Raw genomic sequence first — 27319 nt, 5'->3', positions numbered from 1 at the left:
TTCAAGTGAAATAACGTAAAGTGTCAAACAATAAAGGCAGCTATCTTGGTTAACATGTGAAACATCTGACAGTGCCATTTTGCCTATTTTATTGCAAATGTATAAAATCTGATCAACATTACTTCTGAAAATCAATGATCAATACCACATTGTCCAGAAATCGCAGGATACTAAGGCACACTAATATGAACATTTCGCTGGATATTTTTGTGTGACACCTTCTCTCGATCTCTGTATATAGTTTGTAATTTAGTAATTTAAATATTGCTTATTCGGTAAGGCAATTGCTGTTTTTCTATCAAACAAAAAGTAGCACTGCATTGACCGTAGGGTGGTGTCACTGCTGTTTTCTAGTTTTACGTTTTTCGCGTTGTGTTGGTTGAAAGAGGTAGCCCTCTGCTGATGTGACCAGAAGAGTTGTAGTTGAAGTGAATAACATATGGTACAGAGTAATGGTGCCCAGCAGATGTTTAATACGCGTGTTCAGTTTCCGTGTCAGGTAAGGTTGGTGAATCCTCATCGTACAGTACACTGGGGAAAAGTATTACTTCGAAAATTGGTACTCGAGACTTTTTTTTATAATTTCCCAGGGTTCCTGAAAGCTTCACTCTAGACCCGGCAACGTCACCTGCAACACGGAAGTGCCGCTTATTGTGAGTTGTCGCGGTGGCTTGGCTGCTTACGGGTTTCCCCCCTCACTTGATTCTAATGGCGAGTTCGACGGGTGCAGTCCGAGCTGGTCCTGGACTTTGTTCCTCGGTGCTGTTGCTGCTGTTATTAGCTGATATCAGCGGCCCTGTGAGTGCTGTGTCCGAACCGGGAAAATGGATCCTGAACGTCGAAAGCGTGAGTGCCCTGTTTGTACCCGACCTGACGTACAGGAGTGTTTCACACGTTAGCCTTGACAGAGATGGAAAGACGTAAACTGCAGCTTTGATTGAAGATGGGGACCTTTTCTTTATTGTGATACAGGTTCTCCATAACTTCTAAGCGCCACTGAAATATGCCGCGGGGTAGCACATTGCACTGCGCCACAAACCGATAACCAGCGTTTGTTCGTTTAACGGACATAGGCCGTGTCAGGCTCTTCACCAAGTTTTCTGACACTGGGCAAACACCTGCTCACGGCTGATGGACGTCATCTGACGCCATCTATCTGAGTGACCACTTAAGTCATCAGGAGGACGAGTGTGGTCGTAGCAAAGTTTTCAGTGCAGGTGTACTGCAGTGACAATAAGAAAGAGAAAATAATTACTCGCAGTATACATCACTTTCACAGCTCATGCATTAATCTTCTATTCTTTGAAATATATTAAAACAAAAGGTTTGGAATGCTTGTAAGACCTTTCCAGAATGACGTCATCAAGTGTCTTAAATTGTTCGACTAATAGTGTGAAATCGTTTAGTGATATTTGAATTTGTTGCTGCAAGAAATTCATTGTAAATATTCAACCATTAAGAAATCCATTCATTTGCTCATCAATGCTATTTTAACATGGCAATAACTATATGAATAACAATAAAAAAAACAGGAGTGATAGGATTTGAATAGCGACAGGCGCACCAACTAATTATAATCAGTGCGTGTTATTATTGCATGTTATTCATGGTAGTGGGCATTCATAACGATAACGATCCCCCTCAGCCCCATCTGATCCCTGAAAAGACCTGAGTTCTAAGGCCAAATTAGATATTTGGCTCATTAATAAAGAAATCTGAAGGTTAAAATATTAATTCAGTCATTAATTTTCTGGGCCACAGGGGCTGCTGGAACCAATCCCAGCTCACATAGGGTGAGGGCAGGGTCACCCTGGACAGGTCGCCAGTCCATCATAGGGCAAACACACAGAGACAGACAGAGACAAACAAACACTCACAGTCAGACCTACGGGCAACCTACAGAAGATAAAAATACAAACAGAATTCATCAATAAAATATTACTCCGAATATTTTAAATGTATGTAATTATATACCGGTTTTACAGGCTTCACAGTAGGATGGTACAGGGGTAGCTTCATGTGCAGCTGTGTGTAGATTAACTGGTGACTGTAAACTGCTCGTAGGTATGAATAGGCTGTTTGTTAATTAGCACATGTCAGCCATGTAATGGAATGGCAATCTGTCAGGAGCGCCCTGCCTCTCACATTATGTCAGCTGATGTTGTCTTCTTCATATATCTTACTATAAACATGGTTAAACTCAAGGCAGGAAGCTCTTTCAGGGCCAAGCAGCTTCATGTTATGAGATCCTCTGTCTGTTGAACAGGAAGCCCGGCTTATTACCCACCTGCCTTGATGTTTGTCTTTCTGGACTTCTCCTGAGTAGTGTTCATGTACAAACAATAAATCTAATGTCCTTAACAAACATGAACATGAACTGACCTTAGTTAAATACTGACCAAAAAGCTTTCATAAAATGTTGATGTCTCACATTATAAGATCTGTTACATAACTCTTTTTGGAGTTTTCACTGTTCAGTTGATGATGGTACTCATTTGGTTTTAAATGCAGACAGAAACGGCGAGGAAGATGTTTGAATAAGTTTTTCAGTGTTCATTTAAAAGCACTTCAAACACTTAAAATTGCTAGTCGACTAATTTTAAATTATTATTAGTCCTGAGCTGTATTCAGCTGTTCGTGTTTGAAATTGCTGAACTTCTATTGAAAGAGACATGATTTCAGTTTAAAAGCTGTTTTCAGGGTGAACAAACTTTTTCATCAGAAGTCAGATGTGTTTTGTTTCCAGGAAACTTTGAAGACGCAGAAATACTTCTACTTTGCTAAAACTCTGTTCAACGGCAGCTATATCCATCTGAGATGTGAGTAGATATTCTACAGACAGAGCAACATGTTTTTGCTTTTAAAGGTGCAGTCTCAAACCTCTGGAAATTAACAATATGTTTGTGTATCTCTTTGTGCCTGTGTGTTTTGGCAGTGAATACCTGTAACTCCTCATCTCCAGTCCATTTGAATATTTCCTGGTATCTGAGGAATTCGCACTGCCGTGATGAGGTCTTCAAAATGAATGTAAGTCAATCTTCTGCTCTACTGTGCTTTAACTGAGTGCATGTTTTCAGGTACCCTTGATGCCACCCTAAACTTTCAGGTCCCGCTTTGTAGATTTGGTCTGATCAATTTAGAGCCTATTTAGAGCCTGAGCTGCAACTTATTACCCAGACAGAGGCTCTGCTAAGTCTGTCAGACACAATAAGAAAAAGATTGTCTTTTACAACCTCCTCCTAAAGTGATCACCAAACAGCAAATCACAACTCAGTCTTTGTTTTTAACTCATGTGTTTGCTGATGTTGTCACGTGATGCCCAAATGTCATCTTAATAAACTTGCTGTTTCAAACTTGTTCCTTTGTCATGACAACAGCATCAGAAAACCATGTCAATGAGAATAGTTTGATTGTAATTTCAGCTGAATTAAAATATTTAAAATGTGAGCACAGAGAGAAAGGGAGAAAAGGACAGATTACGACTTAAAACCAGATGATAATTGTTGAGCAAAATCAGAGGATTTAAGGGATTGTGGGGGGACATAACACGACACCGACATCGGCAGTGCTGTTAAGAGGGTGCTGCTCCTTGAAATTTAAACTGCTTTACGTCAAGTGGTTGTTTACTCTTGGTTTCATAGTAGTTTTCAAGTACTGTCACTCTCTCTCCCAATGGCCATAAGTGATCCAGACGTATAGTTAGCTTTGACCTTGTCTTGTTACTGTGTTGGACCTTTTTTGCCTTAATTCTGTTGTTAAAGAAAGAAAAACAGAGAGAAGGTGCGCTGGTGGCTGAATAGTTTGAGTATGTATCTTTTGTGCGTGTTGAGCCCTAAGCAGGAAGTAACCATTTTGACTCATGAGTCGATGGAATATTTTCTACATGTCAACTCACTGCTCCCTCTCCCCATTTCTTTTGTTTCTCCACTGTCCATGTTAAATAAAGCCATAAAACTACCAGGATGGTGTGGTAAGGACAAAGCTTAGGGTGGATGCTCCATCGCAGTCATCCCATAGTCATGTTAACCTGAAAAAGGAAATGTCCAGTAATTTTTATACAAACATCAGTTCATGTAGGGTCATGGTGTGCTTAGCTCGAGCTAATCCAAGATGGCATTAGGTTAGGATTACACCTCACATATCTTTATACATGTACATCAGTTTATTAGTTATTTTACATAGGATCTGCAGCCTGTACGGCAGGACTTTTATTATGAATGACCAATGTTTAACTCGTTCTGTCTCTTTGTCTTAACTTTGATTGTGTGTTGGTAAATTTTCATTTGTCCACAGCCGCAAGACAGAGTAAATTACTTCATGTCAGCAAAGGTCAAACCAGGAGGAGGAAGTGGCTACTATGTTTTCCACCAGTATACTGACATCCCCTGCCAACCAAACAGTGGCCCTCACACGGTCTCTCTCATGCATGATAGACAAACACATACACACACAATAGTGTATAAATATTCCAGTGAGTGTATTTTAAATTGGTTTTATTGGATTTATGTTACAGTTCGGCCTGGAGACTATGGATGTGAAGACACGACTGACTGAACTGCAGGTGAGCGACACTTCTTCCCTCACTCATTTCTCAGCCGAAACTCCACTGTGAGTCAAGTTTGCCTTTTCTTTGGTATGAGTTAACACAAGTGTAAAGAGTAATGTCATCAGAGCCCACAGTCACAGCGGAAGGAAAGGAAGCTAATAAGCCATTGTCAAACCGATATGACATTTCATCACATTTCATATCCAGGTTGGTGTTCCTGAAAACGAGAGCTAGAGTCATTGTGAGAATTAAATTGAAAAAGTTCATTTGCTAATTTAGCGTACTCTGAGGAAAGTGTGACTCTATTTGTGTCTCTGGTTTAGCAGCACCGTGCTGGACAGGTGACAAATGTTAGAGATAGACCTATATGTTTTTTTTCAGGGCCAGTACCGATTATTAGTAGTCAAGGAGGCCAATAAACGATATTTGGAGCTGATATTTATTTGCAGTAAAAGGGAAAATATTGCAGTGGCAAGGTTTAGCAGCACGAGCTACAAGTCAGATAAGGAAAATACCCCAAGGGTCAGCAGAGGTGGAAGATCACTCACAGGCAGACTACATGGTAACAGACACTGGAACGGATAAGACTACGAGTTGAATATGTGACTCAGTGAAGGATAGGGGCACGGACCTATTCTCTAGGACTAGAAGTGGGCAGAATAGTTTGAAGGGCAAAGTGAGTGTGGCTGGAGAGAATAAAAATGGTAGATTAGAGGGGGAAAAGCTCCAGGTTTGACCTTGTGGTTGGCAGAAAGTAACATCAATTAGAGGCCTTAGAGTGCATCAGGGAAGAAAGAGATGTGTGGGAAAAGAAGGGCAGTGTGGCCGCATCGAGCAGAACTTTTTAAGAAGTCAATTGAGTTAGTTGGATGAAATCCAGTGACAGGTAGAAAACCACAGTTCGAAGGATATCCACAATACAGCCACAGAGGTGGAGGAGGAGGTTAGAAGGGATGCAGCTGATACTGAGGTGGCCAGGCCAGTCAGAGAGAGAAATATTCAGCAGCAAGCTAGAGAGCTATAGTTAAATGGCCTAGGGCAAATAGTAGCAAAGAATGGGAGACAGTCAACAGGGACTTGTCAGTAATTCTGAACAGCCGAGGAGGAAACGCAAGTGATAGATTAGGGAGGATGGGAGACATAATTTACTCTTATGGTGTTGAAAGATTTGGTGAGCAAGATAGAAAGAAGGGTGAAAGAGTACAGGTAGCTAAGTCTAGACAGCAAAGAGAAATGGAGAAATTAGTTAAAGAAGTAGGCTAGCAGTACTCAGAAGGGCCAAATATCTTAGGAAAAAGAGAAAAGAAGAAAGAATATGTAAGGACAGCGTTTTACAGGGACCCAGTCAAGTTTGTGAAAGGATTGTTTAACCAGGAAAAGGGAGGGCAGCTTAAAGCAACAAAGATAGAAGTAGAAGAGTACCTGAGAAATACATATTCAGATTCTGAGCATAATAGAGTAGTAGGGCTTCCACCTGACATGCCACCATTAGGGGGAGGTAGATCACCTAGATGGAAGGAGGTTGAGGAGGTAGTCAGGCGTGCGAAGGCTTCTTAGGTCCCAGGGCCAAATGGAGTCAAAATGGGTCAAATGGGTTTATAAAAGCACACCTGATATCCTAAAGTTTTTGTGGAGGCAATTAAGAATAGTTTGGAAGAAACAGTCTATTCCCAGAACATGGTGTAGGGCAGGAGGTGTTCTTATTCCAAAGGAGTCTTCAGACCTGAGTCCGTTCCATATGATCTCTCTCCTGAATGTAGAGAGGAAGATTTTCTTTAGTGTAGTTGCACGGAGACTAGCTAGTTATTTAGAAAGGAATAGCTTAATAGATACTTCAGTACAGAAGGCAGGAATACCAGGTTTCGCAGGGTGTTTAAAGCACACTGGCATGATGTGGCATCAGATTCAGGCAGCCAAGAGTGAGAAAAGAGACTTGCATGTGATATTCTTGGACTTAGCAAATGCATTTGGGCCAGTGCCAGATAGCCTTATTTGGGAGGCGTTTGATTATTTTAGTGTGCCTGAAGTAGTTGTCAATTTAGCAAGAACATATTTCCAGGATATCAGACTATGTTTAAGTACAGCAGGCTTTACAATAGGTTGGCAGAGGCTAGAAATAGGTATTATGGGAGGGTGTACAATTTCTCCATTGGCATTCACAATGGAGGTAATTATTAGAGCTTCTAGATGGAGAGAGGCAGCAGGATGGGATGCCAATTAGCCAATTACACCAATTAGGGCATACATGGATGATATGACGTTGATAACTACAACGGTGCCATGTATGATCAGAATACATGAGAGACTTAGTAAAAACTTAAAGTGGGCTAGTATGACAATCAAGCCTAGTAAGTCTAGAAGTATCTCAATAAGTAGAGGAAGATTAAGTGATCGAACGTTTGTATTTCCAATTCCAATAATTAAGGAAAAACAAGTAAAGAGCCTAGGTAGGTGGTAGAAAACAGAATCGCATGACGGAGAATAGATAGTGCAGTTTCGGAAGGATGTTGCTGAGGGACTGGATAGAATAGATAAATCAGGACTTCCAGGAAAGTTGAAGCTCTGGTGTTTGCAGTTTGGATTATTTCTCAGGCTGATGTGGCCACCGTCGGTATATGAGATTCCAATATCTGCTGCAGAGAAAATGGAAAGACTAGTAAGCTTTTACATTAGGAAGTGGCTCGGTGTTCCAAGATGTGTAAGCACTGTGGCACTGTATGGAAAAGGCATAGTTCAGCTCCCAGTATCTAGTCTAGTTGAGGACTTTAAATGTACTAAGGTTAGGACAGAGCTCCTGTTATCTGAGAGTAAAGATGTGGTAGTTAGTTCCAAACCCAACCAAGGGGAGAAAATGGAATCCAAGAATGGCAGTGCAGGAAGCGAAAGCAATTCTTAGGCATACAGAGATTGTGGGTAAAGTACAGACTGGTTAGGGTTAGGGTTAGGCTGGGGTAGGCTTGGGGCTTGGCCTAGGCAAACCGGTGTGGATTAGAGCAGGTCCCAAAGAGAAGAGGAAGCTAGTTGTGGAGCAGGTTTGTAGACAGGGGGAAATATTAAGGAGTGCGAGGGCAGTGGCTCAGGCTAAGCAGGGACAGTGGTTGAACTGGGAAGGTGTAGAGAAGAAAAAGCTTAGTTGGAAGGAGCTGTGGAGTATGGAGGAAAGTAGTCTTAGATTTTTGATAGGGGCAACAGTATTGCCAACTGTTGCTTTGTTGAGGGAGTTAGGAAGAAGGGGACAGAGTGTGAGGAAAGTAGTCAAGGAAATGTCAGATGAGGCAGTAAGATTTCTTATGGTTTCTTGTCCTGTTAAGTCTATCAGTAAGAGTATTTCATGTCCTTGTGTATACATCTTTGCTGTCTCTTGTATCTCGGTCTATAATATTTATTATGGATGCCTTCTCTCCTTTTTTGGTGCAAAACAAATAAACTTATGGGTACAAATAAAGTGAGCTGACCTGACCTGACCTGGCTTCAGTCAGTGATTGTGGAATTTGATGCCATGTGGCTCTTAGCAAAAGGTGTAACCTCAGTATTTCTTGTTCAACAACACTCCACTGACCAGGTAACAGGTGTGCGTATAGTGTCAGTGCTCTGAAAAATATTAGAACACAGAAATTGTTTAATATTAGGATGTTCATCCAGTTATTTTGTTTACATCAGTACCATTCTGCAATCTGAGCCAGAGTCTTCCCTTTTACATTTCCATGAAAATAGTCATGTTGCAGTTCTTTGCAGATTTTTGACCAATGTAAGTGGAACTTAAAATGCATGTCACTGCCAAACAGATGCATATCAAGTCTTTCTCCAAGTTTTGTCATCATTTTCACACTTCACATTCTGCTCACAAGTTATCTCTTTAGAAGCTCTAGACCAGACACGTAGATACTATTGATACTATGTGAGTCTTTGAAAACTCTGTTGGGCAGCCATAAGACAGCCATCTTAGCTCTGTCTCTATATGGACACTGTTCGGTTGTGAGGTAAAATCATATTCTACCAACTAGGTCCCGACCGATTTATCGGTTATAGCCCGATAATAGCCCGTTAGAGAATAATCAGTAATGGGGCAAAATTCGCCGATTGTCCCTGATATTTTCAGAAATAAAATGCAGGGAATAAGACTTGGTTTTACTTTGAAAAGATTCTCCCCCTTAAAAATATCCCCCGACATCAGGCTATTTATCCTGTAGAGGGCGTACCGACCTCATGACAAACTCCACTAACCCCCTCACAGCACAGCTGAGTGACTGATCTGGAGCAGGCAGCGGCAGGGCCACACGGGGGAGAGTGGTCCGCCTCAAAAGATTAATGAACAAGTTTGTGAAATAAATAAACAATTGGTCAACCAGTTTCAATTCAACCCACTTCACGATGTTCCCCGCTGTGTTGGTCTCTGTCACGCTAATGTTTAAGCACTATGTAATATGCAAGCTAAAGTTAGAATTAGCTGTGTGCTATTAGCCGCACCAGTAACGGTAGAATAAACATAACAGTACACATTACGTAATCGACCAGCTACTTCTCTCACTGAGGCAGCTGCATGTTTCCAGATAAGACCGGAGCAAAATTGGCCAACTAATCAGTTATCGGATTTTTTCCCCTAATAATCGGTATTGGCATCGGCCCCAAAAAATCCATAAGGGTCGGGCCCTACTACCAACATTGTTTTGACATAAGAGTTTACGTATTTACAGGAATTAGAACAATTTGCCAGGGGATAAGGCTCCTTGAACTAAACCAACAGCAACCATTTTCTTTTTGATTTCAGCCAAGTACAGAACAGACTTCAGGGAGGAGGAAGAGAGATGTGGAGCCTCCTAAGCCAAAGGTGTACACAAACAACACACACATACAGTAAAATACAATAAGATGATTTGACTGTCTGTGCATTATTTCCCCAGATGTACAAAATCAGCTTGATTGATTGAAAGCTTGATGGATAGATACTTCAAAAAAACCAACATGAAAACACACAAAATACATTTAAAAAATCAAGGCATTCACATTCAGTGTAGGTGTGCATTTGCAATAACCAAATCTTTTAATGTAGTGAATGAATAGTGATGGAAGCAGATTCTAGTGATTTAAACCTATAAATAAATCAACTGGCAACAACAATCACTTGGACTGTTTCATACATAATGTTAACAGTTGCCATTTTCTAATGCAGCTGTTATAGACAGAACTGAGACCCTCTACTAACTTATTTGTACAAGGCTTGTGACGCGTGTCAGTGTGTAACATGGAATAATTAGCTGCATAATTAGGGACATTATTCATTAATCATTACTCAAAACCCACCGGTGTTAAGCCAACTACCAACTGTATTAAGGTTCATCTGGAGTGCTTAGGAAGAATGTTTTAAGGACAATCAATGCAACTGGATTTACAGCAACAACCACAAAGAGAATGGTCAAAACTATAAAAACACAAAACATGCAAAGCAACTGGGAACAGCAAAACATTAGGGCAGAAATATAAAATCAACCACTGTCTCAGTACACACAGGCATGCAAGCAACATAACCACAGAATTTATCTAAAAGTGGATGCAGCCTCCAAGTGTGAAAAGTGGAGCCAGTGCTGAAGTACCTTAAACTTGCATTCTGATAGTGGTCTTACTTTTTGCTTTGTTAACTCAGTAAACATTTACCCATTATGTTTATGGTCTTTGAGTGAGTTTGGTCTTGAAGAATTTGCATGTGACTCATTTGTTTGAGTCACACCCTCTCCTCCCAGTCGAATTCTGTATTAATTTCTTTGAATTTAGGTCTATTGTTTTGGTGGGCCAATACTTTTGTCCCTATTGCATATTTAGACTTGATTTTGCATGTCTTCTTACTTGTTCATGTCTATATTTGAATTTATTATTAAATGTTTGAGTTTCCATCTCTCTCTCTCAGCCAGTTGCATCAGAGAAGGGTAGTGCTGCAGGAGAACCTGGAAAAGCTGCTGTCCCTCCAAAAGAGGTTAGTGAGACTGCTTTGTCAGATTAGACATCTACACATTACACCAGGGTGGAATTTGGTGTTACCAAAAGCATATGGTCTAATCAAAACCAGGAATCTTGTCTCTTCTGACGTTTTCCTCCCTTTTCTATTGTTGCACAGGTGACATCTATTCTTCCCCTTGACGCAGTTGCCCAGAGCTGGGAGGACGGATCTTACATGTTCATCTTGAGCATTGAAGCCAAAGATAACAGTCCTGATCGAGCTAACCAACTGCCAACCTGGAATCTCCAATGTCAGTATACATTTACACATAAACCTACACACATTACCAAGACACTGTACTATGCTATCTGCAGTATGATTGCAATTTAATAATTGTTGATTTGGGAAATAAGTTCAAATATAACAGGATATTGTAGAAGTGACTTTTAAAGGATAAATACAGGTCTGCCCATGATGTCTATTCATGAAACAGCTCTTGATTTCTGTAATAATTTCTCCCACATAGTTTTTTTTTTGTTTTGTTTGTGTTTTGTTTTTGTTTTTTTTGTTTTTTAAGATTGGCAAGAAAATGCACATTCATTCAGTTTGTAGTGTGGGTCCTTGCTTGGTTATTCTGATGCGCCAGACCAAACCAGCCAGGCCCAGTTCTAGTAGGCACATAGCACCACCTCATGTGTACCTTAACTCTCAGTGGTGCTTGTAACCGGTCCCAATATGACGTGTGTGTGTGTGTGTGTGTGTGTGTGTGTCTGTGTGTGTCTGTGTGTGTGTGTGTGTGTGTGTGTGTGTGTGTGTGTGTGTGTGTGTGTGTGTGTGTGTGTGTGTGTGTGTGTGTGTGTGTTTTTTGTCAGTATATATGAATGAGAGCGAGGCAAGGAGGTGCTGAGAAATTCTAAGGGAGTATGATGGGACACTTAAAATAAGGCAATATGGATGTCAACAACTTAGACTTGGAACATGGCCAACGGAGCACTTAGTTATGTGATGTTATCATAAATTTGTGAATGTCTGGGAAAAAAAAAATTAACGTTGTCTGTTTCTGTTTAGTATCTATCAGCATGAAGGGTCCTCATGACTACATATCTGCCTCTGAGTGGCCTCTGATGGTGGTAAGAACCCACACAGACAAACACAAGAACACTTAATGAAGTCTGGTGTTATTTTTATTTTTGTTCCTGTGATTGACAGTAAAATTAATCTCATCATTTCTTAGCCAGTCCAGAGGACTGATTTTAAAGCTCATTGATCCTGACTGTAAATATTTATAATCAGCTCACATAGTTACACAAAATAGCCACACTTATTTCTGATGATAGTTCAACACCGTACTTGAAATGCAGTCATCACAGTCCCTTTTTGTTTTTTTTTTTGTTGTCAGTTCTACATGGTGATGTGTATTGTGTATGTGCTGCTGGCTTTGCTGTGGTTGGTTCTTTCGGCGTGTTACTGGAGGGACCTTCTCAGGATCCAGTTTTGGATTGGAGGAGTCATCTTCTTGGGAATGTTGGAGAAAGCTGTTTACTATGCTGAATACCAGAGTATCAGATATGATGGTCTGCCAGGTAGGTGGAAATACAGGTGATTATTGTTGGTTTGGGCCCAGTCTTCATGGATAATGAGCTGTAATGTGTCCTCTTGTAGTGTATGGGGCAGTAGTGTTTGCTGAGGTGCTGTCTGCAGTGAAGAGGACTCTGGCCAGAGTGCTGGTGATCATAGCCAGTCTGGGATACGGCATTGTCAAGTGAGTTTCCACCTGCCACCTGCGATTTATAGTTTAATGTTGCAAGGTTGCTTTTTTCCCCATTATTACTTTAGAAGTCCCATATGTCTTTGCCAGTGTTGCATTTGGAATGTTGATGTCCATAAGAAGGCATATTTGTGATTTTAAGTACCAAAGTCCTCAGAGTAGCTTTACATTTTCTCTCTCAGGCATCTTGCTGGAGCTCTCATTACAGCAGATCAGTGAGCCAATCAGAAAATTTGATTTGGTATCACAATCTGCTTGGAGGCTGAGAGTTGTTACTGCTTTGTTGTGACATTACTGTCACAGAGGCTTGTTTTAATGCAGATTTTTCTGAATCCTGTTTGTGTATTCAGAGCACCCTGTTACTTTCATAATATTAATCTAGAGCCTATACTTGCTTTAAAATCAAAGAAGACGTGGACATCTGCATAGGTCCCACACTATATGGGAACTAATGAAGGGGTAGGAAGAATGTACATGATTTGGGTCATCACTAATGATCATTTTCAGTCTTTCTTCATCCCTGAAACGTCAATGTCATCTGATCTCCTCAGTCTCTCACACACAATTTCTCTCTTTCCATCAGGCCCAGACTTGGTGCCTTGCTTCACAGAGTAGTTGGAGTCGGTCTACTCTACCTAATGTTTTGCATTATCGAGGGTATACTGCGAGTTACCAGTGTAAGTCTGTGTGTGTGTGCGTGTGCGTATGTATGTACATGCATGTGTGTACGTGCGTCTTTCTAACATGTCTTTTTGTTCAGGAATTGGGAAACAACAACAACAGTAAAATTTTGTGTGAAATAGTTCTGGCCTTCACTGACGCCTGTATTGTCTGGTGGATATCCTTTTGCGTGTACACGCTTATTAACACGTTCACACATGCACATACAAACAAACCCCTACCAGAACCCAAACGCTTAACCCACTTAAGATGCAAACACACGAATGGACCAGTTTCTGTCTATCTTATCTTCAGTGTCCACACCGCTGGAAGTTGTAGAACAATAAGTGTTTAGTTGAGTTTCATAATAAAAAATAAAATTAAACCCTAATTGACATAAATATACCAAAATGAGAAAACAACATAAAATTCAAACTTATTCCATACAGACTACTGCAGCATCTCCACCATCCCAACTTCAATGTGTACCGTTTAGTGATATATAATATATCTATATTTTTATAGCTATAATTGCATCCTGTTTTTTGCTCTAAGTTATTCCAAAGATATTTTTTTTCTGTTTCCAGAAATAACTGTACTTGAGAGTACTATCACTCATCATTCCACTAAAGACTTTCTTCTTTAGGGTTAGGGTTAATTTGTAGGTAAACAAGCCTTTACTACAGTGGTAAGAAGCTTGATTGAGAGCTCCTGTAGATGGTTCCATGTATTGAAAATGTGGTCAGTAACCCATATCTGTGTTATTTCGAGACAAAGCCTCAGCTGAGTTAATCTCTATAAAGTGTACTGTAGCAGAGCCACAGGACAGACTTCGTAGTTTCTGTAGCCATACAGCCTTCTCAAGGTGAAAATGGCAGTGGCCCTGTTGTCATGGCTGTGGCACCTGCTGCCACAAGAGGGAGATAACAATCAAAAACCTGCTCCCTATTTCCAGCTATCAATTTGAGGCTTCCTTCTATTTGTTTGACTTGTTTCACATGACACAAGGAATTTCAATTTATGCTTTGTCTGCATCAGGCAGAACAAACGCTAGTCCAATCGCTGCTGTTTGACCTTAATATGGTTCAGTGTGTCTGCATTTCTCATTCCTATTTTTTGCTTTCACTCTCTGTGTTTGTTGACTTTTCTCCCTCTCTTTTACACCATTGGTCGCTCTTTTTCCTCCACCCAACTTTCTTGCTCCTCCTTCTTTTGTTTATCGCCTTTTATCATCCATTCCTCTCCCTTTCGACCTCGGTCTGTCTTCTTTTTGTCTCTAGACTGAAGATGATGTAGTTCTCCTGGCTGCTATTCCTCTGGCTGTTCTCGACTCTACCCTCTGCTGGTGGATATCCACTACTATGACTTCCCACTTCTAGTGCCAGAGAAAGTTTCTCTCTCACGCTTTTCATTTTGATCCATTTTCAGCTTTTTTTGGTGATATTTACTGTCCTATTTAAAGAAAGCATGTGTTTTAATGTAATTTTAATGCCATGTAATTAATGAGCTTAGTTTCCCTTGGTTGCACATCAAAAATTCTTATGTATATTAAGGTATATTTTCAAAGGTTTGTGGAAATATTACCAATTTTAAAATCCTTGCACTGAAACTTTTAGTTATTACAGCATGCAGAATTTAAAGCACATTGCTTTTCTCCTTGAACTGTCTTGCAGGCCAAAACCGTTTGGTACTAGATTTCTCCAACACACCACACTCAACTGGTGGAAATGCACACTAGACTATGTCTTACAGATCACAAGAGTTGTTTTTTTTTTTTTTTTTTTTTTTTAACTCTTTAGGTTTTGCTTTTACTTAGAACAATGAGGTGCAGTGATCTTAAAGTAGAAATGAAATGAGGAATATTCCAGTTGTGTATACTTCCTCTGTCGTTTTCATCCCTTGACTGTGTGGTCACATCTTTGTGAGTCTGGCTCAGACCATGAAGCTACTGCGGCTGAGGAGGAACGTGGTGAAGCTCTCTCTTTACAGACACTTCACCAACACGCTCATCTTTGCTGTCATAGGTACTGTATGATAAAACCTGTGTTTTCAATATTTTCAAAAACTGATTTCTGGTCTCTAAAGCTTGTATGGGTTTGTGCCTTTTCAGCATCGGTCATCTTCATCATCTGGACAACAAAGACCTTTAAAATGTCTAAATGTCGGTCTGTAAGTACTGTTTTTTGCAAAACAGAAATATTTTTCTGCATTATATGTCAGTAACCCCTTGAAGGAATTTGGCACAAAAAAGGAGTAACTTTTTAGGTAGCTAGTGTTTACTCTAGCATTTTTTTTTTTTTTCTTCAACAGTGGGGGTAGGCTCTCCAGGGGTCCATAGCAGCATAAACAAATGACACTTGACTGCAGATTTAACTTTTACAACCTATTTATTGGTTGACCAGTTGAAAATGACTTTTTCCCTTACAACCACTGCAACCTATACATCTCAGCCATATACAACGTTAGATAAACGCTGAACGTAAAAAGTAAAAAAAAAATAAAAAATTGTCTATTACGATTACATTAAAAATTTGAGTAGCATTAGACAATTTACACTCACATCACATCTGATTACAAGTGTGACCATTAAAATACATGTTTTTTTAACCTATCATTTATAAGTCAGTAAAAGGTTAATGATATATGACTAGTGTCATCATCAGTTGTATTTCTCTTCTTAGAGAAATATTTGAATAAGCTCATCTGAAAATGCAGTCAGCAGTTAATACATAATGGCGGGTCGATATTAGCTTAATGCTATCAATTTATTTTACCCACGTTAGTGTCACTGAGTTAGCACCGGGCCCAATTAACTTAAGGTAACTGTATGTGTAATGTTAGCTGGCCATCAATACTTTGTGAATGTCTATTTAACTTGTAAAATCTTTGATGAGGTATCTTAAGCTAATAAGTCTCCTTTTCTCCGGTAAGTCGCTGCCCTATTTTTCAGGATAACACTCATGACTCTCCGACCTGGTGCCTGTTGTGATATCAGTTTCAAGGCCGAGCTCCCGCGAGTAATTAACGTCATATTAACGCTGATAGGATCTCTCCCAACACCGGCCATTATGCTCATCCCCAGGCTTTGCTGTGAAGGTGGAGAAATGTGCCGGTGGTGTATTTGCGACAAGAAAAAAATAAATAAATAAAAAATTGAATGAATGTAGAGAAAACACAAGCTATATTATACAATTCAGTGATTGCAGTAGTGAACACACTGCCAAATTTAGAGTGAATCCTAATATTAAATAAAACATTCCGGTGTTCTGTATAGCAGTTTTGTCCTTGGAGGAAATGAAAGTAAGGCAATTGTTTGTTTTTTTTTTTTTTGTTTTTTTCAGTCTGAACATTTTGTGACTTCGCTGATAAATTTACTAAAATTTAAATGTCTTAATGAAAAAAACGGACCATTATAACTTTTGTGGGGATGAGGTGCATAAACTTCATTTTCTGGTGACCAGTTTGACACAGTTGTATCTGGAACTGATAATTATTTAGTAGTTTCATTTATAGTTATTTTTAATGAACGTCAAGGGTTATTCAACATTTAGATTCCCCATTATGCAAAAAGTGTTATGTCAAATTTAGTTGTTCTTTCAAAATTATTTCGGACAGTTTCTTTTTAATAGTGTTTACAGCTGCACTGTTCAGAACTTAGAATAAATCTAGATTTGTAGTAGCAGCTTGAAGCAACTGCCAGTTAACAGCCATTCATCCATCCATCCATCTTCAACTGCCTATCCAAAGTCGGGTCGCGGGGTTAACAGCTTTTGCAAGTAGCCCCAGACTTACTTTTCCCCAGCAACCTTGGCTAACTATGACTGGGGGGATACCAAGGCACTCCCAGGCCAGTGAGGAGATATATCCACACTTGATCCTGGGTCCTCCTAATTGGACGTGCCATGAGCACCCCCCGAGGGAAGCACCTTGGTGGCATCCTTATCAGATGCCCAAACAACCTCAATTGGCTCCATTCTGAGCAAAGGAACAGCGGCTCCACTCCGAGTCTCACCCCCGAGAGATCCTATCTCTAAAGGAGACCCCAGCCACCCTGCGGAGAAAACCCATTTCGGACGCTGATATCCATGATCTTGTTCTTTCAGTCATGGCCCATTGTTCATGACTATAGGTGAAGTGTGTGTGTGTAAGTGTCCAAGTCGCTCATTCTGGTTCTTCCCAACCGGGCCATGACAGACCTTGCAACCAGACACTTACTAACGGGCCCTTCATCCAGGCCTGGCTCCAGATGTTGCCACCTCTTTTCCTCTGGGTAGGGTAACTTTCCTCCCTCCTCTATCTTCCATGGGGTCTGTTGAACTGTTCTTGGTTGGTGTCCTGGTCCCTCTCTCAGGTGAGAGACCAGACACAAATTTGCCTCGGGAGCACATGGCTCACAACAACACAGCTCAAAGGGTTCACTTGGGCACACAAACCTCTCCACCACGACAAGAGGATGGTTCTCGGAGATATTCCCCAGTTAGCATGTCACTTTTTAATGGGCCAAGCTTCTTTTTTAACTTTCGTGACAATAGAAAGAGAAAGCAAGTCAATGAGAATATATTTGTTAGGAATATATTAAGATACTATACAGATGAGCTCAGAGTGGATGAAAGAACAGGAGACAGCTGAGACCAGCTGACACAATTTACACACAATTTATTTTACAGTACCTTTTTAATCACATACTCAATTTCACACATGCACATGAAAAAATGCAGTTAAGACATGTAAGAGATATTTCATACTTATTCTCTTTGTCTCCAGGAGATGAGCATATTGAATGCTTTGGAAGCGTTTTCATTAAGCTTACATGTCTCTCTCATGTCTCTAGGACTGGAGGGAGCTATGGATAGATGACGCCTTCTGGCGCTTCTTGTTTTCCATCATTTTATTGGTCATCATGTTCCTATGGCGACCATCAGCCAATAACCAGAGGTAGGGTGATGTATAGCGGGGCTGTTGCAACTAATTTTGACAATGTTTATGTCTTCAACTGCAAAGTAAAGCCAGTTTCTCTGTCTCCGTGACAGATATGCCTTCAGTCCTCTGGTGGATGAAGAGAGTGAGGAAGAGGAAAAAGAGCCAATGATGAATGAGGCTTTTGGTAAGAAACTTGCATACCTCCTTTAATTCTTCCCTTCCTATCTCCCCTACTTTCCCTCTTTACTTATTTCTTCCTTTCCTTGCCTTTTTTTCTTACTGTCTCCCTTCTCTGCCATCTTTCACTATTCTGTTAATGAGCAGCTAGTTAATTTTTAGTGGTTAGTTATTTCAAGATCACTGTTCCACATAACTGGACATGCTCCAGATGGTTAATTTTGATCAGCTTGTTAATAGTCAACTGTTTTTTCGTTTATTGATTATATTTAAAAATCATTCTTCTAATTTATCCTAAAATCTACTTACTGCAACTTATTTTAGTTTGTGTTTAATTTCGACAATTATCATAATGGTAAATTAAGACGAAGTGAGGTGAACTGATCTTGATGATGATGGTTTTTTTCATCAGCACATCATGACTTCGCTCATTGGTTTGTGAGCTGCCATTTTGAAGCCTCTACCTTGTAATTATGTCATCACCATCTTGGTTTCTTGAAACCATATTTGGAAGAGACAGCTGAGGTGAAAAGGAAAGAAGGCTGAATCTGACCTACTCTGTACTCTGTCCTGATTGTCAGGCAGTTTGCTGTGTGTGGTACTCTGAGGATAGCCCCACATTAATACATACCTTGCCTTATGTACAGTAAATACTGTCAACATAAGAACAGACTATGAACAATTTGTTTTATTGATGTGGCCATCCTCAGTGTATGATCATTTTTCTTCTTTGTTTTCATTTTCCAGAGGGGATGAAGATGAGGGGCATGAAGAATGAGACCAACGGTACCGCCAAGCCCAACAAAATGGTGAGTGACAACAAAGTGTTCTTTATTTCAGAGGAACAGATGTGACAATCAGGAGCCATTGGAACACATTAAACATTAGAGTTATTAACCAGTGTTTACAACAAAAGTCAAAATATTAGTAGCTATTAGCCAAGATTTAAGACTAATGTCAATATATTACTTAATATAATATAATATAAGAAGCGGCAACAACAAATATCCTAACACACTCAGTGAGGGCTGCCATGCTGTAACTGAGCAAAGGGTAGATCTGTAACTGTGACTTTTATTTTTCAAGGATGAGGACCTGAAATGGGTTGAGGAGAACATCCCGTCATCTATGGCAGATGTGTAAGTTGTCAGTGGGATGAAATCAGCCCAAGACTTCTTGACGTTTACTAGACTACAGTATTGCAAAAAGATGCTGAAGGTCTTCTCTATTTATAGTGCTCTGCCCCCTCTGCTGGACTCTGATGAGGTAAGATGTCTGCTTTTCTCACTTGACTGATGTGATACAACAGCACAAAGACAAAATAGGATTCAACTTTGTAGTTGTTAAAAACTAAATTAGATGAAAACACATACAGTCAGCAGGGATAGAAAACAAGAGTAAAGTCAATAAATTTTGTATCAATTGGTTACATTTACTACCCAAGTTGAATATGGTAGCACCTGAGTCCCATCAAAAGGGCCCAAAAATGTCTTCAGCTGTCTGAGTGCAAGTGGCCATTTCTGAGTACGTCAATTTACACTTGATTTTAACACATAAGTGGGGACATATAATCTGATCTGTGCTCTCCCCTTGCTATTCAAATTAACATGAATTTGTTATTTTTAGTCAATGTGAATGCATGTCTGCTCTTCAGTCAAATCGGTCTTTGTCCATTTGGAATTGTATAATATTTTAGATTTCTTATTAAACTGATGATGATTTCACATATCACAGTAGTCAAGACTACCTCTGGACTTTTTTCCAGTTGAGTAGGCGGTTCTTTGGAGGATATTAATAGAGTATGCATTTCTTCAGAAGTTACCAGTAGAGAGGGACATGAGTAGAATAAGGAGGCCCTTCAGAGGATGTCAGCTAAGTAGGCATTTCTTCATCAGCAGACATCAGCAAGTATTAGTAGAAAGTAGGTGGTCCTTTAGAAGATGTCAGTAGAGTAGAAAGTCATTTAGAGGACATCAGTAGAGTCAGCGGTCCTACAGAATGTATGTAGAGTACAATACGTAGAAAACAGCGGTCCCCAACCTTTTTTGCACCACGGGCCTTTAATGTATGGAGGATAAATACAACAAAATAAAATTATAAGATCTGCATAAAAACTGTGCTATTTTCTAAATTTCATAATAAACGTGAATCCACTGTGCACTCATATGCATTTTTATTAGCAGCATCCTCGTAACATTGCGCAAACATAACATGAGTAACATCCTCTCTGCCCCCTAACCCCAAACCTAAATGCAGCTTTATTTTTCATGCAAGTTGCAGCCTCTTCTTCTGTCTCATCACTGGGACATTTTCCCTTCACAAAGAAACTTTCCTTTTTTAATAATTTTGCTAGCTTGTGGGTTTAATTTTAGCGGTAATGTATCATGTGACTGAGACATCTTGGCACGTGTCAAGAATGAGTCATAGACGGATGTAATGGAGAGAATCCGGTAATTTTTCAAAATAAAACACAGTTCAGATTCAGATAATAAATAAAACTAAAATTATTTAAGTTATATATTCTTTCTATGCGGCCCGGTTCTAAAGACGCACGAACCGGTACCGATCAGCACGGGGGTTGGGGACTGCTGCTCCAGAGGACATTATTAGAGTAGGTGGTTTTCCAGGAGACCTCAATTGAGTAGATGGTCATCCACAGCATGTCAGAAGAGTAAGCAGTACTTGAGAGGATGTCAATACAGGATTCTTTAATGTGGATTTTGCCACCTGTTGCCCAGGCTTGTTTGAATGAGGTCTTCGTGATTGAAGCTCAAATGTGTCCTCGACACATCTTGGGTGATTTCATGCCTGTATTTAGAGCTCTCCTCTTGCGCTCCAATCAGTTGAAGGCAGACCTGAACAAGGGTAGAGTTATATATAGCAGATGAAATACTAAATGTAGCGGTTTTGCTGTAATTGCGCTGTTTAAATAATTTCCTTAATCGAGATGTTCTCAGAGACGTGTTTTTAAGCAGTCTGAGCTTTTTTTCAGTCATTGTTAAATGTCAGGTGTAGACAGATTTGCATCTTAATCAGTGGAGAACTGCTTGAAAAACTCCTACTGGCAAAATGCAGAGGAGAGGCTTTAGTTTAACTGACACAAAGAATGTAACATTTGTGTGTTCACTAAGAACACACACACACACACACACACACACACACACATTTATTTGCTTGAGCAGCAGGGGGGAGCAGAGTATCATCTTAGAGCATTGGTTACCATGGTTCTATCACACTGTCATTTCTCCTTTTCTCTATAGTCATAGCCAGCAAAGCACTGTGATGGTGCTGTATGATGTATCTGTGCTTTGTTGTGGTTGCGGCAGCCATTAATAGTGATCTAGAACACAAAATGTAAGAGTTGGATGTTGTTGGATGTTGAGGAGAAGCCAGTGAAAACTGTCACTGGCTGTTTCATAAGAGCAAGCATGTTTTATGTCCTTCATCGGTTCTTTGTCCAGACCATTTCAGAATTACTAAATGATCTCAGAGCAGAAGCTTTCCAAGTGATCCTACAATCAACAAAGTGCCTGTTATGTAAAATCAATTTCTTGTCTAAGCTGCTGATGTACACTGAGCGATATTGAAATCCATAGAAAGGATTAAGTGCTCACACTTATGCCCTTTATACCCTCTGTGCAACAAGGACTGTGAAGTGGAGGGAAGGCAAAGAGGCAAGCAGAAGGAAAATAAATGTTTCTTCTTTCAGATCAATTAGGTGTAATGAGTTAATAAAGAGTTGTTTTTCATGTAACAACATTTTCCATCATGTCAATGGTTTTATATTTTTAGAGGCAGCTCAATCTGAGCAAGAACAGTGATGATGCATCTACCTATGACTACATAAGATGAAGGGAATATTTACTTTGTCATGTTCATAATCGCAGGCTATGTATAACTCTCTCTTTATTAAGAAGGACTCTCAGCCTAATCTGCTTGTAATCTACATTATAACATTAAACTTTTTTATTCATTATCGTTTAATTTGGATGGAGTTATAGGGATAATGTTTTGCCCTACCGCCATCCCAGTGATCAGTCCAAGACAAACTTAAAGTTTAAGTAGGAATCTCTTAGTTGCTACCCTGTCTATGGCTCCCACCTCAAACCCCACTGATTGCCGTTGAAGAAGGAAATCTTTACAACACTTAACAATTAACCTCTGTATTTCATTTTAAATGGCTCAATAATTTCCTATTACAAATTGTCTTTGACCGGGGTTCAATTCACTGACAAGGAACCTCAGCCACAAAGTGCCTACTAGTGGTACTCTTTTTTGTGGTTCCCACGCCTGGATAAATTTGAATCATGCAAGTCAAGCGGTGAACAAGAAAAAAGCCAAAAGAGAGAAAAAATGCAAAATAAATATGATTGTATGATCCACTTTCTCTCAAGAATGATTAACCATTAATTCACTCTCTTTAAAATTTAAGAATAGATTTTCCTCCAAATTGTAAATGAAGATATTGAACTGAAGTAATTTCCTGACATTGAAAAGATTTTTCTTATTTTTGCCACCACCTATTACTGGACACGTGAATCTATGAAAAAAAGGAAATAAAGAAGCACAACCAGCTTCCCTTATGTCACCTGTGATCTTTCATCTATCATATGACATAATGAATAAAGAATGAATAATCTGAACAATGCCTTAGGGGGTTAAATCCACAGTCCAACATTCTGTGAGGCTACATCTGTCACCTTATTTTGAAAAATTGTATTCACTTTCAAGAACCTCCTTTGAAAAAAAATGACAAACTAGTTTCCCTTTACATCGATCAGCAGCATCTAGTACACCCTGGACAGGTCGTCAGTCCATTACAGGGCCAACATACAGCGACAGACATAGACTAACAACCACTCACACTCAGCTATGGACAATTTAGATATCAAATCTGGAAATCAAATCTTTAAGTTACATCAAGGCACTTTACATATAGAGCAGGTCTGGACCAAACTATTTATAAAATTATTTAAAGAAACCCAACAGATCCCCGATGAGCAAGCACTTGGTGGCAGTGGCAAGGAAAAACTTCCTTTAAGAGGCAGAAACCTCGAGCAGAACCAGGCTGACGAGGGGGAATTTATCTTGCTGGTTGGGTTGACAGAGAGAGAGAGAGAGAGAGAGAGAGATAGATGGGGGGCAAAGTTGGGTAGAGTAGAGAGAATGAGAGCAGGAGGAGGGGATATTCAAAACAGGTGTAGACAGGAACATATGATGCTGCATGGAGGTCATAGAAGTGATGCTGTTTGGAAATCATGAAGATATGGGAGCAGTAGGCGTTGCAAGAACATGGGGTAGCAATGATTCACCATTTGCAGCATGAGGACAGAGAGAGAGGTGCTCAGTGTTTACCCCAGCAGTCTAGGCTAATGAGTAAGTGAACTTTGACCTTTTAACTATAAGCTCTGTCATACAGCAAAGTTTTAAGCCTGGTCTTGAAAATTGCTAGAGTCCGCCCCCCGGACCGATACTGGGCGTTTGTTCCATAGAAGAGGAGCCTGATAACTGAAAGATCTGCCTCCAGCTTTACTCTTGGAGACTCTAGAAACCACATGTAAATCTCGGTCTAGAGAGTGGAGTGGTGTACTGGAACATTAAGGAACTATGAGCTCCCCACCGTGCTGTCAACCAGTCTCCATGAAAAATCACACAGTGCCCCTCCATGTTTGGATATTTTTGACGCAAAGGGACATTTTATCTTTGTGGGCAAAAGTCAGAATGTGAGCAACTTTCACAGTAACCAAACTGTGATGGCTAGGTGGCCAGGTGGCCAGGTCAGAGCATTTCCAACGCAGCTCTAGGACGTAAGATGTTCCCCTTCTCCTTGTTCCCCAAGGATAGAAAACCAGTGAAACACAGACACGCTCATGGGGTGCAAAGAATCAATAAGGGTTATAGGGGGTGAGGCTCGACTGTGTGGTCAGATCCATCAGAAGAGCTACTGTGGCTCATACTGCTGAAGAAGTTTATCCTGGTTCTCATAGATAGGTGTCAGAACACACAGAGCATCAGTTTGTTGTGTATGGGGCTGTGTAACTGTAGAACAGTCAGGGTGTCCATACTGACCGTTGTCCACCACCGAAAGCTCCTAAAATAGACAGGAGAATCACAAGTGGACCACTTTTGGACTGGTCTGATGACTTCTATTTTTCTTCATCATGTGGATGACTGGTTGCTTTTGCATTTCTTATCTGGGTAAGGCATGGCACCAAGATGTACAGTGGACCCTAGTGACACTGGCCAATTTCACCTGGACGCTACTCCCCGTCACACAGCAGCGATGGATCCGAAATAGGCAGAGGGACAACAAGCAATTCCAATTCCTGCCTCTTAAAGGAAGTTTTTCCTTGCCACTGTCGCCAAGTGCTTGCTCATCGGGGGATCTGTTGGGTCTCTAAAACATTTTATAAAGAGTTTGGTCTAGACCTGCTCTATATGTAAAGTGCTTCGATGTAACTTTGTTCGGATTTGGCGCTTTATAAAGAGTTATGACACATTCACCTCATGTTGTAGTTCAAGTTCAGGACGTTTGTGTATCACACCCCTGTCCACATACTTTTCTCAGGTTAGAAAGTCCATTAGTTCACAGGGCCTTCGACAGAAATCAGTCATCAATACATACCTAAAATTCAAAATAATCCTGGTTTTCCTTTTGCAGGAAATTATGACAACCAAGTTTGAGATGTCTAAAATGGAATAAAGCAGAACGACGCCACACAAATGGAGGCAACACAGAGTCACAGGAGGATTGGAAACACACCAGTCTGGCAAACGGACAGAGGAATGATACAGATAAAAGACCATGTATGAGGTGGAATAAAAGAGAATGATGGCTGATCAAATGCACAGATGAACTGTCGGCTGAACGAAGGAATGCAAAGAAGAACGAGTGCTTTGCATTGACAGTAGTGTTGGTATGTGATTTAATCCCTGAATTTATGAGCTTTGTAAGCCTTAATTGTACATACACTGGGATCACAATGACATATAGTCCCTTTTTTTTATTCTTTTTATTGGCTGTTTGTATTTATCTCTCTATATATTTAAACTACATTGTGACAAATCTGATGTTAAAGAGGTTATTTGCCTTGTCATTGTTTACGTACAGAAATATATTTCCAAATTTATGTCATCAAATGCGTTAAATGTTACCACATCAGTAACTCCCTGTCACTTTTTGGAAGAAACCAAAGCTGTAGAAAACAGAAGAAAGCATGGATGTATATGAATATATGAAAGGTTTTCTCCGTCTTGAGGTCTGGCATTGACCAGTTTAAAATATAACAATAATTTAATAATTCAATTTCTTTTTCTAAACATAATGATATCATTGTATGTTTTGGAGTGAAAATCATTTGATTTCATGCTTTTTCTTTGTGTACGTCAGAGGGTTTATTGACAGCAGATGCCACAAGTTTTTCAAATTAACGTCAAAGAAACTGGTACACAAAATGAGACTTCACATCACTCTTGTTGATATTGTGTGTTCGGGATTTTGTGTTCTCCTCAGTGATTTCGTGAATTGTTTGCAGAGCAGTGCTGTAGCATAAACCAGGGTCTGGTTCACCAAGCTGACTGACAGCCATCTTACTGAATTCAGTATGTTTAGTTTAGCACAGCTTCTGTCTTCTCTTTTTCTTTTGTCTTTGCTTTCCTTCAGTAGCTAAATTGGATTGCCTTTACTTCTTTGCAAGATATTAACTGAGTTGCACTCCAGCAAACAGCAGTGTGTTGGAAGTTGCACAGCAGGCTGCCATTCTGTTTCATGGAAATGTATCAATGGCTAATGTCTTCATTTCCATGTAACATTATGAAGGTATTCATAGTGCCATGTGAGGGAATGCAGGTGATTCCTTCCCCTCAAGTAGGATCGTAAGATTAATATGTGAAACACTGGGTAGATGAGTGTGGAATTAAGTCAAACTGTTTATGTCATCTTCAAACATACATTTTCATCTGCTGCCATCATTGCGTCAAAATGTAGATATTTCTTTCCATTGCTGTAATTTGTGTTCAGTAAATAAACAAATGTTGAAAAGTGACTAAGTGAGACTAAGATGTGTTAGTACAGCTTCACGAAGCTGCTAGCATGGCTTTAACACAGCAGTTACTACGTTTCCTTTCACACCGGAGCAATCCGCTATAGTACAAGTGGGATTTGTTAGCAAATGTTAAGTGACTCACCCCCTGGAGATGCAACACATGTTTCCGGGCACATTTCAATAAGTTTCACTGGTGACCGCAGTAAACTGACATGAGCCTGTCTGTTTAAGTGTTGGACATCCTATCCATACACTTTAAACCATTGTCTTTTTGTTTGCTTGGCAGCAATACGTAGTATCTGTTTGCACACACGCATACGTACATACATATTAGTCCTTTCCCAGTCTCATGTGTGCACTGTTCTCTCTGACAGCAGCCATTATCTCTCTGAGTGGCTTGTACAGCCAGCAGCCAGCTCTTTGTGCATGTGAAGATAGATGCTGCCCTCATTGTGTGTGTGTGTATTTAAGTTTTGGCAGTGACTTGTCTGAATGGACTAAATGCTCCATACATCATCCAGTTAAGCCTGAGGGAAAAGCCCTCTGTGCCTTCTTGCCGAAGTCTGAAGTTCGCCCACTCTTATCAGGAATAGCACATGAAACGTTTGGGCTTTTTCCTGTTTCATTTGAGGTTCATATGATGGATTGCAAAACTGAGTTGGTTTTTTTTTTTGTTTGTTTGTTTGTTTTTTTTTTTCCCCAATCCTAATCTGCGATCTTTAATGGTGAATATCTGCGGATACTGACTCAGGTTCATTATTTTCATTTTCTCACACGAAACAGCTGAACTGGTGATGCAAATTGAGTTTAAATTAGATATTTTTGGCAGCCATTATTGTAATGTGTTGGATTACAGAGCCATTACAAGTGAACAATCATTCACTCAGCTCACTTGTAGCCTGTATAATAAATTGCAAGTAATGCAAATGCCCAGTTTTTGAGAATTAGTTTTTGCTTTGTTTCTTTTTTCATACCCCTGTTGAGAACTGATGAGAGCAAAGTATTATTTTTTTTTTTATGGGTGCTTGAAATGAAACTGGTGTGAAAAATGAAATAACTGCTCTAAAGAGGAGACAGGAATCACTTCAGCTAATTATCTCTTTAAAAGCTCAACATGAATTTTGCTGTTCATATAGAAGGCTGACTGGACATGCTGGAGAGGAAGCCTTCAAAAACATGTGCTCCAGTTTTTTCACTCTCTGTGTCTCTGCCGTCTATCCGTCGTCCACAGGTTGACAGTGAGACAATGAGATGTGATGAATTAGTGCTTT

General features: G+C 40.0%; 1 protein-coding gene across 1 annotated transcript; it reads left to right on the top strand.

Annotated features, from left to right (window-relative positions):
- The first annotated feature begins 401 nt into the window (after positions 1–401).
- LOC115053573 (transmembrane protein 87A) lies at positions 402–26048 on the top strand. The gene is made up of 22 exons (XM_029518397.1): positions 402–499; positions 591–846; positions 2747–2819; positions 2936–3027; positions 4294–4413; positions 4514–4561; positions 9315–9374; positions 10449–10514; positions 10656–10788; positions 11547–11608; positions 11878–12061; positions 12141–12240; positions 12830–12923; positions 13007–13084; positions 14822–14930; positions 15017–15075; positions 17738–17841; positions 17937–18010; positions 18751–18812; positions 19090–19142; positions 19239–19269; positions 24665–26048. The coding sequence occupies exons 2-22, from the start codon at positions 709–711 to the stop codon at positions 24704–24706; spliced, it is 1782 nt and encodes a 593-aa protein (XP_029374257.1). The 5' UTR covers positions 402–499; positions 591–708; the 3' UTR covers positions 24707–26048.
- The last annotated feature ends 1271 nt before the right edge of the window (positions 26049–27319 follow it).

This window comes from Echeneis naucrates, chromosome 13 (genome assembly GCF_900963305.1).
Source record: "Echeneis naucrates chromosome 13, fEcheNa1.1, whole genome shotgun sequence".
Lineage (NCBI taxonomy): Eukaryota > Metazoa > Chordata > Actinopteri > Carangiformes > Echeneidae > Echeneis > Echeneis naucrates.
This window is presented reverse-complemented; position numbering and strand designations above follow the sequence as displayed.

Bases quoted from the DNA above. Each gene is read 5' to 3' on its own strand.
- LOC115053573 (XM_029518397.1), top strand. From the start codon at position 709: ATGGCGAGTTCGACGGGTGCAGTCCGAGCTGGTCCTGGACTTTGTTCC. The intron at 847-2,746 runs GTGAGTGCCCTG...TTTTGTTTCCAG, and splicing joins GGATCCTGAACGTCGAAAGC to GAAACTTTGAAGACGCAGAA. The intron at 13,085-14,821 runs ATATCCTTTTGC...CTGTGTGGTCAC, and splicing joins ACGCCTGTATTGTCTGGTGG to ATCTTTGTGAGTCTGGCTCA.